Source organism: Callorhinus ursinus, unplaced genomic scaffold (genome assembly GCF_003265705.2).
Source record: "Callorhinus ursinus isolate GAN/ISIS: 27379988/994484 unplaced genomic scaffold, GSC_fseal_2.0 scaffold21, whole genome shotgun sequence".
Lineage (NCBI taxonomy): Eukaryota > Metazoa > Chordata > Mammalia > Carnivora > Otariidae > Callorhinus > Callorhinus ursinus.
Genome location: NW_027397083.1, coordinates 16,217,752 through 16,235,068, shown reverse-complemented (window position 1 = coordinate 16,235,068; position 17,317 = coordinate 16,217,752). Strand labels below are relative to the sequence as shown.

The window sequence follows — 17,317 nt, the reverse complement described above, 5'->3', positions numbered from 1 at the left end:
TTATAGCTAAAGCAACTGTTCACATGGAAAAAAAAACTATAAAAATACTTACACGCCTTTTAAGAAATTGATGTAATCCACCCAAATCTAAGAAATAAAATAAAATGTCAGTATCTTTTCTTTATATTTTCAAATTTATTAAGTGTATATATGGAAAAAACTTAACTCTACCTGATAAGACATAATTTCCATTCCAATTTTATCTAGTGCAAAGTCATATGCTTGAGCCATTTTTTCTCTGAAATAAATGTGAAAGACATGTTTGCTTATTTTTAAGATTTTATTATTTAAGATTTTATTTTTAAGCAATTTCTACACTCAATGTGGGGCATGAACTCACAACCCCAAGATCAAAAGTCACGTGCTCTACCAACTGAGCCAGCCAGCCACCCTCTTAAATATTTTATTTTAAAGTAATCTCTACACCTATCGCAGGTCTCAAACTTATAATCCCGAGATCAAGAGTAATATGTTCTGCTGACTGAACCAGCCAGGCACCCAGAAAGACATGATTTTTTAAAAACAAGTATTTTTTTATTAAAATATATCTACAGCTAAAACATATGGGGTGCCTGGCTGGCTCAGTTGGTGGAGCATGTGACCCTTGATCTTGGGGTTGTGAGTTTGAGACCCACATTGGATGTAGAGAGCACTTAAAAATAAAACCTTTAAAAAAAAAACAACAATTATAACTTCTGATCATATGATCAAGACAGCATTTGAACCTTTGAATAAGCAAAAATGTAAAGATATCTTTCCAAGTACATAGAGAAAATAGTTCTTTTGTGTTTAGTTTGTCAATGTCATTAATTTATATACTTTCTTTTACCTACTGTTTGTGAACTCATCAAAGATAAAGCCCATGTTTCACTTATCCTTATATCCTTTAAATTGCCTAATCTTACATGTAGCAGATTCAAATGTGGAAATATTTGGTTCTCTGATTAAGGAGGTAAGTTATGTCTGAAGATGTATTAGCTCTGAAGTAAAATTTAGGAAGAAAGAACTTCCTCTTCAATATAAGATAAAAGAAAATGAGGAAAAGGAAATAAAGATAGAATTCTAGTTATAGAATAGCTTGTTTGTTATACACAAGAATAGCTATCTGAGAAGGTCCACTATTGAGTGTCCGTGAAGATGGATAGGTGGGTGTAAGTCATAGTGGGGAGTTACACTATGAGAGAACTGTCAAAGATGCCTTCGAATACATAGGCAGCACATTGCATTGTAAGCTGCCAAGGGTAGTGCTATGACAAGTAATAAGACACTTTTTATGAAGTTTGACAACAAGCCTACCAATAAAGTGATCTGGTGTTGCAAATGTAGTGTTTCAACATAGAAGGGCTTGGGTGATTCAATTCTCCAGAATAAGACTTTCTTTGAAGCCCTTGTTGTGAGTTTTACTGACTCCTCAGGTAACCCTGAATTTCCAAATTCCTAAGTCTCTTCTCCCCGGAGTTAAGAGAAGGTGTGAGTTTATGTGGGATTGACTGTGTGCCTGGAGATAACCTGTATTCTTAAGATCTTGTTTTAACTTACTTGTAACTTGGCAGTTTACCCTTGGTTTCTCGAACATATGAAAGATAACACTTCCATAAATCAATGTGCAAAACCTTCATAAGGCATCTCTGAAATAGCTATAAATACAAGAAAATATTATCAGAACCCACAGTTAAATAAATTCCACATGTACATGGGCAAAATGGAGTATTAAAAAAAACAAAGTCAGCTCTTTTCATGAATTTATCTTCTTACAGATAAATGGCAAATTTAACAAATCCCTCCTATTTTCAGGTTAGATAATCAAAATCATTCTGATGATTTTGGTCAGTGGAGTATATTTTCTTTTCCAAAATTTTTATTATGAACATTTTCAAGCATACCAAAAAAACTGAATAAGTACAGTGAACTATATAATCACTACCTAGATTCGACAATTGTTACCATTTTACTATATTTGCCTATGTTTAAGTCCTAAGTTAAACTTCAGCATAAAATTCAAAATATGTTAATGAGGACTCACCTTTTCAACCTTGTCATAATTTTTAGCTTTTATCTAAAGAGAAACAGAAAAATACAGAATTAACATTATTGTTTTTAGAGTATTAAAACACCATGCCAGAGTTTTTTGACTAATCTTGCAAATTCATCCCTATACTTTCCAACTAATTCTGCTTTACACAATAACAAACAGAATTTTGAGCATGACATGGATAATTATGCATTATAAATGTGCTTTATGTAAACTGATTCTATACATAACAGCTTTTCATACATTTATGTTGAAATTTTATAAATTTCAAATTTTGTAAAATTATAGTCACAAGGTAGATACAGAAATATATACAAGGCATACTTGAATAAAGCTTTATGTATCTACTGAAGACAAACTTTACTTAAAGCTTTGTTTTCCCTGAATAGCTATACTAGAACAATCTGAGTATGGTAGCAAAAAGATTTGCTAACTTTGACTACAATTACATTTTAGTCACCTAGTCAACCTACTATATTCTAGGCACTGTGGCAGCAACTGCAGCTACCACAGCGAACAAAACATGCATAATGTCTGCCTGTGTCTTCAGAGGACTTAAAATTTTATGGGGAAAAGTTGTGCCAAAATGGGGGAAATGTAGGGTGCTATGGGTACACTTAGGGGGAGCATAAAACTCAGACTTGGGGACTTGCAAAAAATTTCCTGGAAAAAGTGAAGATGTTAAGGACGAGGTGTTAGGCTGGTAAAGAAAGGGAGGAGGTATTCCAAGCAGGAGGAATAACATGTGCAAAGACCAAGGTTAAATGTTATTAGATACCCCTTTCTCTGAGTATCTTCATCAGACGGTAGGTGATTAATTTGGTTCAAGAAATCTTGGCTTGTGGTCCTTTTCTCTCGGTAGTATATATAAATTTTCTATTTTCTGGCTTAAAGTGATGCAGATGAGAATTTTGCTGACAGACTTTTTTTCTTTTGCTGATAACTTGCTCTTTCTCTGTGGAACTTGTAAGATTACCTCTTGCTCTTCAGAGTTCATAAATTTTAAGAGGATATATCTAAGTTTTGCACTTTGAGGCGGCTCAGTCAGGCTCTGGCGTCAGACCTCTTGGGTTTCCATGGACTTCCACTTAACCTCTTTTTTCCTTATCTGAACAATGGGGATGATAGTACCTATTTTCTAAGGCTGTTGATAAGGACTTAGTGAGTTAATACGAAGCCACTAGAACACTGCCTGGCAAAGTGAGCACAGAGTAATTGCCATTTATTATTCTATTAGCACAAATTCTGCCTGGAATTCAGCATGCCCCTTGAAATTACAGGTACAGGGGTCTTTCAGCTCAAGAATTTTTTAAAAAATTACTGCCTCTCTTCCATCTGTTTTTTTCCTTTTAGAACTCCGATTATGCACATTAGATCTCCTTGCTCTATCCTCAAAATTTATTATTTTTACCCTGTGTTTGAATTTTGGTCCAGGTTTAAAACTATTTCTTCCACTAGATTTTCCAGGCCAAAAACTTAGGTCTCCATGTTACCATTCTCTTTCATTTGACTTATTGCTATAGTTAGTTATAATGGGTTTTGGCTTTTTAAAAATACTGTACTTTCAATATTGCTGTGTTCATATTATTTTGTTATTGTCTCTCTCCCCTATTTTGTTAGGGGCCTGTCCCGACAGTTTTAGTTAGCAGTCCTTTCTTGTTGCTGGATCCTTAAGGGTGCAGCTGTTTTTTCTGTTTATTCACCGAAGCAGTGTTGGCAGACCTAGGTAGTTGACCCTTTCTCTACCATGAAACCTATGTAGCAGGTGTAGATAGCAAATAGGTTGGTCATAGTCCTTGGACAAAGAACCAGAAAGAAATCTTTGCTCAAGAAAAGGGAGGATTCGGCCTGTTGGTTCTGCTCCTTTTTCGTTTCCTGGAGTCACGCTGATGTCAACATTCCTCTAGGGGTAGAAAGGCAGTTGAGGCGTTCCAAGTATTTTTATGGGTCAGTTTCTTACTTTTTGCCTTAAGTTCTCCACCAGCCCTCTTCTTTGAGGCTGCCATAAAACCTGAGGTTTCCTTGCATTCCCCTGCTTGGTCAGTAGAGGTAAATAGCTTGAGCTGAAAGTGGGAGTGAAGTAAGTTCAAGTCACCAGCTTCCCAAATGCAGAGGACAAATTATATACAGTTCTCACAACTGGCCAGGAAAACCAATACTCAAAGAGGAAACTGGCAAAGAATATGAATAGGCCATTCCCAGAAGAGAAAATGCAAATGGTTAAAAATAATGTGGCAACCCATACGAACTTCCAAAATGGGAAAAACAAAATAATAGATATCACTTTATACCAATCAGTATGGTAAAAGCTTAAAAAAGGTATTAACAACTACTGAAGTGGTCTGAGGAAAGGGAGTTCATATACTGCTCAAGGAAATATGAACTGTTATGACCTTTATGGAAAGCCATTGGCAAAATCTATTCAAATAAAAAAATATACCTTTTGACCTAGCAATTCTGCTCTTGGATCTACCTCATAGAAACAAAAGCATCAGGATACAAAGGTGTTGTACAAAGTTATTTACTGCTAACTTTGTAGCAGCAAAAACAGTTAACAAAGTAAATGTCCACCAACAAGGAAATGGTTTAATAAATTATGGTACATCCACATCATAGAATATTATATACCCATATAAAATGAATTAAATCTATATATAAAGGGTAAGTTGGGAGAGTTTCACACGATTTTACTGAATGAAAAAAAGATTAAAATGTGTATAACAGAATTCATTTTTATAAAACAATGATCAAAAATAAATCTTGTTTGTACATATCTATGTTTGCAGATTATTTTATGAGCATGGAGAAAATATGGTATACACACAAAGTTGATAATATGGTTACAGCAGGCAGAGTTCTAAGGGTAGAAGACTAGAGACAAGAAAAAAGAGACTACATATATGATTTCATTTATGCATTTAAGTTGAAAAAAATCTATTTTTTGTGTAAGAAATATAAACCAAAAAATCTGGGTTTTTTTCTACATGAATTGTTCCTCTATCTTGGATGCATTATTTATTGCTTCAATTGGTATTACATTCAATACATGTATGTAGAAGAACTACAGAATTCTCTGGTCTTGAATACCTAGTCACTGATTGTTATTCATTAATTCACTAATAAATATTCAACAGCCCCTCTCTAGAGGCTATACTGATAGCATTAACATAGCAGCTATCATCTCATTACTTTTTAAACATTCAAATTTTTAAAATATCAACCTGCTTTGGTAAAGCAGTGTGATAAAAAAGAAAAGAATTTGATCACCTTGTATCATATACTGAATTTCTCTCAGCATCAGTGTTCCCACTTATAAAACAGGAATGATAAGAACATGTACTATAAACAGTTTCCAAGGATTGAAAAGAAAATAAAGCATTTAGACATTCCAGATGTATAAATCATACCAATGAACAAAATTATGAACTAAAGGAGTATAAACTTTTCATTACATAGTCTCTAAACAGAGCTATATAAACCAAATAACTAAAAAAAGCAATGTTGTTATAATCAGCCCCATTTGGGAGAAAAGCAAAAGTTATGCTGCAGATCATATTCAAATTCCATTTTGGTGAAAAATTCCACATTGGTGAATAACCAGCACAAGAACATATGTACATCCTGCTTTTGGTTACCCTACTAGTCCGTTTTTCTTCTTTAAAACATTATCCTAGGTGTTATTGACTAGTATTTACACGAAAACATCTTACTAGAAGTTAAATATTCTTAATATTTAGCAGTTTTATAGGCTTGTACAGGAATCTACCTGATAACAAAAGCTTGGTTTAAATTTTTTAAATAATTAAAAAAAAGAAAAAAGAAATTAAAATAATTTAACTTGAACTTTGACATCAGAGATTCCTGGATCTGTCATTAACCAATGGAAAATGCCTCCATTTAATAAGCCCATTATATACATACACATAAATTTTACAAAGCTTACTAGAACTTGCTCATAACTTATCTATTAAAAGTAGTGTTATGGGGGAACCTGGCTGGCTCAGTTGGTAGAGCACGCAACTCTTGATCTTGGGGTCATGAGTTTGAGCCCCACATTGGGGGTGTAGAGTTTACTTAAAAATCAGTAATAAAAGTACATTATGTAATTTTGAAATGAAAATAACAGGGGCTCTTTAAAAAAATTATCTTTCGTCTCCAGCTCTCAAACTTTTTTTTTTAAGATTTTATTTATTTGACAGAGAGATACACAGCGAGAGATGGAACACGAGCAGGGCGAGTGGGAGAGGGAGAAGCAGGCTTCCCACTGAGCAGGGAGCCTGATGCGGGGCTTGATCCCAGGACCCTGGGATCATGACCTGAGCCAAAGGCAGACGCTTAACAACTGAGCCACTCAGGTGCCCCTCCAGCTCTCAAACTTTAATGTGCAATCACCGGAGTAGTGCGAACTTCTGTGGGCGCCTGGGTGGCTCAGTCGGTTAAGTGTTTGCCTTCCACTCAGATCATGATCCTGGGGTCCTGGGACCCAGCACCTCACTGGGATCCCTGCCCAGTAGGGAATCTGCTTCTCCCTCTCCCTCTGACCCTCCCCCTGCTTATGCTCTTGATCTCTCAAATGAAAAAAAAAAAAGTGTGGACTTCTGTTTTTTTAACAGGAATCCCAAGTTATCCTAATGCAAAGATTTTTTAAAGTGGATGGATTTATACCAAAATATGAATAACTTGTGTGTGATGGAATGATTGTTTTTTCAAAATTTCTAATGTGGTTATATTATTTTTATAATTTAAAACATCATTATAAGAAAAAATTAAGGATAATTTTTAATACTTATTCTTCTGATATATGTTTATCATAAGAATTTGTCATACAATTACAATATTACTTTTTTGATAAATCATTTGAATTTTACCAAGACATGAAAAGTTGCTGTGGAGGGAAAGGAATAAAAATTTTTTCTTTTTTTTTTTTTTAAGATTTTGTCAGAGAGACACAGAGAGAGAAAGCATAAGCAGGGGAAGTGGCAGGCAGGTAAAGCAGGCTCCCTGCTAAGCAAGCAGCCCGATGTGAGACTTGATCCCAGGACTCTGGGATCATGACCTGAGCAGAAGGCAGACGCTTAATCAACTGAGCCACCCAGGTGTCCCAGGAATAAAAATTTTCTGTCAACTTCCTAGGAATTATTTTTATTTTATAAAGGGGGGAGATAAGTGGAATACTATCAAGATTCATTAAACTTTATTTTTGCCTTTTTTTTTTTTAAAGATTTTATTTATTTATTTGACAGAGAGAGACAGCGAGAGAGGGAACACAAGCAGGAGTGGGAGAGGGAGAAGCAGGTTTCCTGCCGAGCAGGGAGCCCGATGCGGGGCTCGATCCCAAGACCCTAGCATCAGGACCTGAGCCGAAGGCAGACGCTTAACAACTGAGCCACCCAGGTGCCCCAAGATTCATTAAACTTTAAATTTAATTGAAGTTGGGGTTATTTGGGTTACTGGTTATTTGGGGCAGGGTAAAACAAGTATAACACTGAATAAACATAGATCTATCCCTAAAACTTTTTTTTTTTTTTAAGATTTTATTAGTTGAGAGAGAGCATGAGAGAGAGAGAGAGCACACAAGAGGAGGGAGGGTCAGAGGGAGAAGCAGACTCCCTGGTGAGCAGGGAGCCCGATGCGGGACTTGATCCCGGGACTCTAGGATCATGACCTGAGCTGAAGGCCGTCGCCCAACCAACTGAGCCACTCAGGCGCCCCCATCCCTAACACTTTTGAATATTTCCTATTTCCAGTCATTTCTTAATTCCCACAGTTATTTCCCAAGCATTCATTGAACGTTGGAACGTTCAACTTCTGGAACTAAAACTATCCTCTGGGTAATTATTGGAAGTTATGACGACTTACAGCAGATTATTTAATTTTGTAAAATATAAACTGGGTCAGAAGAGGAAAAAAGTTTTAATAAACCTTTGACTAATGGTAACATCCATTTTTAACAGTTTAGACTAACTATGCCCTTACCTGGAACATTTTTATATGGAAATCTAAAGGAGCCCCAATATTTAGCTGTTCAAAATTAAGTAGTTTTGATGTTGGAACATTTTTCATATTTCACTGAACATTTTATAAGTTTGGTGTAAATGCCTATAAAACTAACAGTTTTCCTATCAAATAAACCTGTATATGTCAACAGCATTTTGGCCTATTTCTTCAAATTCAATTATTTTTCTTAAACCTTGGGAAAAGAAAACAGATCCCATAACATCAGAATTTTAACAAAAACACTATTTGCAAAATTGTCAATTAAAATAATCATTAATAATTGTAAAATTAATTTTAAATGGTTCAAAAACATACTGGACAAATAAACCCAAATGACAGGGTAACTATGAACAAGCAAAACTATCTAAAAGAAAAAGTAGATCTCTATATACTTTGTTTAGGTTTTTATATAGTAACCAATTAATAAGTCAGTGCTTATGGTTTTGTTTTTTAAGATTTGACTTTTTTAAGTAATCTCCACACCCAAAATGGGGCTCAAACTTACAACCCTGAGGTCAGGAGTCGCACACTCCAGCGCCTAAGCCAGCCAGGCGCCCCAGTGCTTGTGTGTTTAGACACTATGGGGCTACCCAGCAGGGGCATCTCAAGTGAATTGACGTGGCGGTTGCTTACAGTAAATGTGATGAATAAATGAATTCGTTGTAAACCTGCATTCCTAATTTGTTCCCTACATCTTTTCCAAAGTTAAAGCACATGCACTTTTGTGGAACTTAAGACAATTTAAATTGAGTTTGAGCTACAGAAGTTGCCTCATCCTGCTTAATTATCCAAAAAGTTTTGCCCCAAACTTGAAAGCTGAAAGCAAATGGTATCCTAATTAAAAACCCTATCTTCCATTCCTTTATTTTTTCCCACTGCTGTCCAATCTTCTATCTTGAGAAAAAGTCTTGGAAGATCACAGAATGGAAGTAGTTTTTAAGGAATTTGGGAGATACTGAAGAATGACACTTTAAGACAGACCAACAGTTTTCAAGTTGCTGGAGTAGCTGCAGAACATTCTCCTTTCCACCACCCAGGCCCAATATCAGTGAAGGACTGTCTGCAAATAAATTCATTTTTATTTAACAAATAATTGCGTGCCTATGTGGTAGGCTCTTTTCTAGCACTGGAGAGAGTAGTGGGTTAAACTAAGTTTTATAACTTATGGAGTTCTATTTTAGTGAGGGAGTTAGGTAAATAAAGAAACTAGGTAGTTTTAAAATTTTTGTTCATCTGTACTTCCTATTTTTTCCTACATTATATGGTATTATTTCTATAACATAACTTTTCTATGTAAATTTCTATGTAAATAAACTTTTCTTGTAAATGTAGTTACAAATGTATGCCTACATATACATATACAGATTTAGATAAACCTGTTTATGTCCCATAAATTTCAGTTCTCCAAGCACTTAAAATGTGTCACAGAAATAATATATTGTTAAATATGAGTGGAAAGTATAGACCACTGTTACAGTCTCATTAGGATTGAAATTATAATGTGCTAAGCAGGGGCAGCTGGGTGGCTCAGTCAGATAAACGTCTGTCTTCGGCTCAGGTCATGATCCCAGAGTCCTGGGATCGAGCCTCACATTGGGCTCTCTGCTCAGAGGGGAGCCTGCTTCTCCCTCTCCTTCTGCCTGCCGCTCTGCTGCTTGTGCTGTCAAATAAATGAATAAAATCTTAAAAAAAAATACATGCTAAGCAAAAATATGATTATCTTCAGTTCTAGATTAAGTTTACATTTATTTCAATACTTCATACTAACCAAATTAGTATTAATTGACCTCCACTTTTCTGAACAGTATCCTTGGGGTGCCTGGGTAGCTCAGTCAGTTAAGCATCTGCCTTCAGCTCAGGTCATGATCCCGGAATCCTGGGATCTGCTCAGCAGGGAGCCTGCTTCTCCCTCTCCCCCTCACCTGCTCATGCGCTCTCTCGCTTTCTCTCTCAAGTAAATAAATAAAATCTTAAAAAAAAAAAAAGTACCCAGTGTGTGCATAGGATTTACCAAGTGGATAGAAGAATATGAAACTGAACTCTGTTAGAGAACTTGTAATATTGTGGACTAACTTTAAATTATTTTGTGTATGTTCCATGTCCTATAAAATTCAGAGGAAAATGAATTCTATGCAAATTGGAGTTACCAAGGAAATTTTCACTGAGCAGGTGGAATCCAGGCCATTAATGAGAAAAAAAGGTTTGTGTAAATCAATGACATGAGCTTCTGGAATTTTCTGTAGAATAGTGAAGACATCCACATGAGAACATGTATTTTAGGAAAGCAGGTTGGCTAATTGTGGTAGAGGTCCACTACAAAGGGCCTAAAAAGCTAAGCAGAGTTTAAATCTAATGCACAAAAAATTGGATGTCACCAATAACAAATGTACAGAAACTGTGGCTCATCAGTAGTAGGGTGGGAGGTGCAGGTGAGGAAGACAGGTGGCCTTGGTACTATGGGATGAAGCAAGCAGGCACTAGCTGACAGAATAATAGCTAAGAGGCTGTTGCTGTCATCCTTAAGTGGGATAACAGTACCCTGAACTTGGGGGAGAGGAAATAGGAAGAGAAAACCAGTAATATAGAGGGAAGAGCAACAGACATATTTTTTCATGAGAACAAAAATTAAAAATGTCATGGTAGCTGTTGTAAAGTTTACTTTTTATTAGATTTATATGAGATGACCATACAATGGTACGTGACTGTTTCTAGTCAGGAGATAAGATATTTGTTTTCAAATTAGACTGGGGATAAGGAATGGGTATTCTAGTCATTTGTTTTAAAAGAATTTATATATATACCAGAGTATATAATGCCTAAGACATTAGGTATATTCCCTAAAACAGACAATATACACAAAGACTAATTTCAAAAAAACATGCATTACCAGGAAGAGAAAAAGAACAGAACCCTAACGAGTACATAAGAGACAAAAAGGACAAAAATCACATCTAGGTAGTTAAAGAACACTATAAGAAAGAGAACTGGTGAACGGCAGGATATGCCACAGGTCAAAAGGAATGTGGGAGTAAAAAGATCAGTGGGTCTGGTAATAAAAGTTACAGCTTATCTATTACAAATTTAAATTTAAAAGTTGGAAACAATTCAACTTCTTCTAAGTTGAAATCAATACAAAATACTGTTAATACTAGCAGCATTTATTACTTAATGTTAAGCACTACTCTAATAAGAGTATATATATGTATTAACTCATTTAATCCTAGAACACCACTCAAATAAACAAAGTACTGTTTTTATTACTTAAAGATGAGAAAACTGAGGCATAGGAAGTTTAGAAACTTGCCCATGATTGCACAACTGAGCTCTTAATGACTACACTCTATATTGCTCTTTAGCAAGATATATGTATGAGGATGTTCACTGAAAGATTGCTTCTAATACAGAAATTTGGAAACTTAAATGACCAAAGGCAGAATGACTAAGTAAATTATGCTTTGTCTAAACAATGGAACAGAGTATACATATATACATAAAACTTCAAACGCAATGATGTAGATTTATAATACTAAATAAAAATACCTACACATTTGGTATGTTTACCCATCTATCCTCCTCACCTTCCCCAATCTAGAGTGCAAGAGACATAAACTAAGGAGAAATGCACATAAAACTGCTACCAAAACTATTATCACTGGGAGAATTGAGATTTGTCTCAGTTACATATTTCCATAACACATTTCCTGTAACAAATTTTATTGCAGTGAAGAGAGATGGGTTTTTTAAAAAAGACAATCATAGTTGATTTGGGGCAGTAAATTCTTCTGAGTAATTCACTGGTATTTTCTCTGGTTATAAACATCTCCATTTTAGATTCATTTTTAAATGCTCTGAAATTCTCAGCCAGGCCTACAAAGCTAAATAAAAAAGTTAAATAATTGATAGGTAAATCAGGCAAAACTGATTTCAACCAAAACCATCAAAGGTAAAACTTTCATCTAAATTTGATTCTGCCCCAATTTACAGGACATCTGTCAACAACCATCACTTGACATCTATAGACACAGCCCGTTTTACTTAATGTCTAAATCCTTTGCTCCCAGTAAGAACATTTTGTCATTATGCCAAACGTTATTTTTCTAGGATAGCCTTCAAATTTTGATAAGGAAAATAGAGCAGAATATTTTCCTTCTTGAGAAAAGTAATTTGGTCTTAAGTATCAAAAATCTCCAATCATCAATGGGCTCAATTGGTTTTGCTACTCTAGCACTATTATGCCATCTCCCCATCATTTCAAAATTGCCCTGTGGCATTGAAATTCTTACATTAGGGGCACCTGCATGACTCAGTCGATTAAGCATTGACTCTTGATTTCTGCTCAGGTCATGATTTCAGGGTTGTGAGATTGAACCCTGTGTTGGACTCCATGCTGGGTGTGGAGCCTGCTTAAGATTCTTTCTCTCCCTTTCCCTCGGGCCCTCCCCTGCTCACTCTTGCTTCCCATCCCCCCCAAAATCCCCATACATTAAAATTGAGAATGAGAAATATGTACAATCATTTGAGATATTTGAGCTAGTAGGAATGTCAAAAAAACAGCTTTATAAGCTACTGATCTCAAAAACAGTACCAACTCCAAAATGTGCACCCTGAGTAATGCTTAAGCAGATGTATTGATTCACTTCCCTCAAAGGTCTAACAGTTTCTTTCCAATCCATTTATACTGTTTTCTATGCTACCTTAATTTTCAGCTTTTATGAGTTGTCCTCTTAAAAAAATGAAAACCCTTTCAGGCAAACTTAAAATACTATTCAGTATATAATTTCTCTAAGATTTTTTTTTTTTAAAGATTTTATTTATTTATTCATGAGAGACAGAGAGAGAGGCAGAGGGAGAAGCAGGCTCCCAAGGAGCAGGGAGCCCGATGAGGGACCCGATCCCAAGAGTCTGGGATCATGACCTGAGCTGAAGGCAGACGCTTAACCATCTGAGCCACCCAGGCGCCCCTATAATTTCTCTAAGATTATCACAAGAACTTTATGTATCACCTTAGAAAGTATCTCATTCTACTCATTTGCTGAGTTAATCTTCCATGAGTATAGTCATACAACTTTTTTTTTTTTTTAAACGTGTGGAGTTTTTTTCCAGTAATCTCTACACCCAACATAGGGCTCAAACTCAGGACCCTGAGATCAAAAATCACATGCTCTTCCGACCAAGTCAGGTGCCCCTGGAGGGGAAAATTTTTGAAGTGGGAAATCATTTACTTAAAACTCTTTACAATTCTTTCTTCTCTTACTATACTTCTCAGTACATTTGCAATTTCACAAATTGAGAATTGCTACTTTAAAAATTAATAATTATCATTGGACAAAAGCCGTATTTTAGTCACTCCTCTACTGTGAATCATTCTATTTTCACTAATCAATTTCCTTCTCATTTTGATAAACTCGTATCAGAATACCATTTCACGTGCCAATTTTCAATGGCATCATAATTTTTTGTATTCATTTCCTTGACACTAATTCTATATATGCTTTTACATTGCTAAATCAAGTATAACATTGATACTAGATATGTAGTATCATGAGTAATGCTTCATCTGGACTTAAAATCACTTCTGGAAAAACAAGATTATGCTTCCATAATGAAGTGGATACAAATTTAGTGGATTGCATTTTTCTACTTTTGGAGCAACTTGCCTACTCTTCAATTTCCTTATCAACACAGATTTATGAATGTGGAAAAAAATCCATTTTCTCATTCTACAAAACTTACACTGCATGCCTCAGATTAAAATATTACACTTTTAAAATCAGTGCTTCTATTCAAATACTCTTAATTTTAGATCAGAAATTTTAATTCTGCAACTATGCCCTTCATACCCTTGTCATTTTATCCAAAAAAACCCCAGAATCATCATTTGTATTATGACTCAATTCTAGCTTTCTCAATCCTACATGCATTGTTACTAAAATGACCTAATTCCATGTTGCATTTAAAAATATGGTCACCAAATAATCTAATCATCTTTTCTGCCAAGTCTGTACATTTATTTAATCTCTTCCTCTCTATTCCTGGGCAAACTATACCATGGCCATTTTTACTAAAATTTGGAAGCAATTTAAAAGGCCCTTACCTGGCTCATTTGAAAGATCATGGCAGCAACCTTTGATAGTGAAATACCGATTCTAAACAGTCAATCTGAAGAAGTATTTATAAATGTGTAAAGGTATTTACATAAAATCATATTTGTTAAGTTTCTTATAAAGCAAAAAACTAGAAACAATATAATGTACGACAATAAAGGACTGGTTAAATAGCACATTATCTAGAATGGACTACTTTGGCTTAAAAGCAATTTGGTATAAGTAACACATGTGGAAAACCTAAGTTACAAAAAGTCTTAAGATTTTATAGATAGCTACACCTAGAGAACCCAACAGTGGTGGAAGGTAGTGAAAATATGATTTTCCCCTTTAAACTTTTCTAGCTTTTCTGCAATAAACATGTATTGTGTTACCCTTTTAAAAAAGAAAAATATAAGCTTTATTTTCCCTTTTAAATAATGACAAACTCACTTTTCCTTTCATCTCTTTTCTCCTAACTTCCATTCATTTGATGCCAATTCATTATGCTTGCCTTTTAAAATTGAACCATTTAATTCCAAAATTTTTATTCACCCACATATTTAGCTTTTGTGACAGCTGTGTATGGAAAGCCTGCTATACGAACTGTATTTTTTCAGTATTCCATTGGCTCATATGAAAACAAATGAGCCAATATTATTTTAAAAAATCCAACAAAGGCACTGACTTTCATCAGTTTATTTCACAGCACCTAAAATAGTGCCGAACATAGAACATCCAATAAACAGTTGCTAAATCAGTTAACTTGGGGAATTAATATTACACCAACTTAAATATCTATGGAAATGTAAAAGTGTACCTTTTATATATAAAAACCTATGAGTTCTGTAATTCTTGTTAAAATTTGAACTGAAAAACCCCACCTCCATAAGATGGTTTAGAAAGAGTATTATACTGTCAATTTAGAAGAGTAATTTTATAAAATAGATTAAGGACTGATTAAAATGCTAATATGGATTTTTTTTTTTTTTAAAGATTTTATTTATTTTACAGAGAGAGAGAGCACAAGCAGAGGGCTCGGCAAGTGGAGGGAGAGGGAGAAGCAGGCTTCCCGCTGAGCAAGGAGCCTGATGTGGGGCTCGATCCCAGGACCCTGGGATCATGACCTGAGCCGAAGGCAGATGCTCAACCATCTGAGCCACCCAGGCGCCCGCTAATATGGATTTTGAAAGTAGATTTTCACATGGCTTAGACAATTCCATGCAAATACCCAAATCAATTTTTTCTTTAATTCTCTTAAAAGTTTTTATTTCCCATGTAACACTGCTTCAAATAACCATTTGAAAGAGGTGACTGGGGCTCCAAAGTGAGGCTTAAGTAAGTAGACATAACTGACAAATTATCAAGAAACAAGAATGAGACCTGAATCTTCTTCCTCTATGATGGATATGTTCCAAATTCAAATTCTGATTCTATTTTTATGAGTTAGGTCCTACTTTAAAATTTTAAGTATTTATTATCTCCAGAATGTTTATGAAATAATATAACAGGTACTTAAATTTAAAAACTTTTTTCCTTACTTCATAAGTTCCTAAGTGCCTTTCTCCAAGCAGGCCTATAAAGGCTTAACAAAAGCATGCCCTATTTTCTCTGCAATTTATATAGTTTGAAATGTTTGGCTTGTATTTTACATTTTATCTCCTCCAAATATATGTTTGAGAGGACATTTTCCAAAGTGATACTACCAAAAGTAAAGAATTAAGCTCAAGTTCTATATGGAACACTGACATTAAGGTTTCAGTAGACAAGAACAAAGGATTATACTGGTATTCCTGCTATGTAAAACAGATCCTAACTGGGCTGTCACTTAAATGTAAAGAAAGCTGAAGGGGAAAAAAGCTGAAGAGCAAGCTCTGGATCAAGATAGTATTTTAGCTTATATATGAAGTCTGGAGGCTTCTGTCTTCTAATAAACAGATGGCCATTTTTCCCAGTGGATTCTAATATACAGGTCTAATTTTGTCCAGGCTTTATGTAACAGGTTAGTGTGACTGTCTGACTGTCAATTTATCAAAATCTGTGACATGTAAAAAGTAATAGGAAAGTAAGTTTGCTACTGCCCAGTTTTTCTAAGAGGCTGAGCTGATAGCCCTTCTCTAACCACTACCTAAACCTAAGAGAGGACAGAAGCCAGGGACAAGACCAGTGCTGCCCCACTCCCATCTCCTCATTAAACAATATGCACACAAAACAAAGCATAAAATAATGTAGGGAACTGACTTCCAAATTGCTACATTTGAGATACACTGTTGGACGGGAGGGGATGTATACTGAAAACCCAAATTTTATAAGTGTTTAATTACCTCAACAATTGGGAAAACTAATTTAAAAATGTTTAACGTTAAATCAATCAATAAATAAAAGTAAAAAAGTTTCATGTTCAATAGTACAAATATAACCCATATAAAATTCACTTCAAAGGGATTTCTATAATTCTTAAAAGTGCCTTCATGGTTTTGATGTCTATTTTTAATTAAAAGCTCAAGAAAATTTATAGTGTGAGTCAAGACTGTTCTTTACAAATATTTTATAGTCAAATCAATTTAAGAGAAAAAAAGCAAGTAACTAGCAAAAGAAGTATATCCTTAACAAAATCCACTTAAAACTATTATTACATACGGATATTTGAGTCTTCTAATGTTGAGTTGCAAGAATACAGAAAGTTCAAGACATATGTGAGAAAAATAACTTGCAAATATAAGATTTAAATGGGAAATTATAGGGTTGATCAACCAAATGAAAAACTAGGCACAAAACATGTATTTGAAAGAAAAGTATTGAGAGCAAGTCAAGAACACCAAAATAACAAAGAAAAATATTGGTTTTTCATCTCAGAGCATTTCTTCCAATCTGACACTGAGAAAACATAAGCAATAAAGAGAAAAGACTATTTAAATGTTATGTCAAAATTTCTTCAACTTTTAAATAGCAAATTGTGAAGCATTCCTTAACTCCCCTAATATATAATGTTTCTGCAAATAAGAAAAAGCAAAATAGAAAAATGTGGTAAGGTATCAGGGCTCAGAAAAATAAATCCAAAGAGTCTTTAAACATGCAAACATGCTCAATCTCATTCATAAGAGAAATGTAAATTAAACCCATACAGAGATTATTTACCTATAAATACTGGCAAAAGTTTTAAAGTGTAATAACATATTGCATTAAGAGGATATGAGGAAGTGAG

At 34.7% G+C, this 17,317-nt stretch overlaps 1 protein-coding gene across 1 annotated transcript in view; it reads right to left on the bottom strand.

Annotated features, from left to right (window-relative positions):
* Positions 1 to 17,317, bottom strand: part of CSTF3 (cleavage stimulation factor subunit 3) — a 69,577-nt gene that overhangs the window by 17,795 nt on the left and 34,465 nt on the right. Inside the window, exons 4-7 of the mRNA XM_025879401.2 lie at positions 2,024 to 2,056; positions 1,540 to 1,637; positions 172 to 238; positions 53 to 87 (exon numbers count right to left, since the gene is read on the bottom strand). Coding sequence (XP_025735186.1) covers positions 53 to 87; positions 172 to 238; positions 1,540 to 1,637; positions 2,024 to 2,056 — 233 coding nt within the window. The remainder of the gene's footprint in view (positions 1 to 52; positions 88 to 171; positions 239 to 1,539; positions 1,638 to 2,023; positions 2,057 to 17,317) is intronic.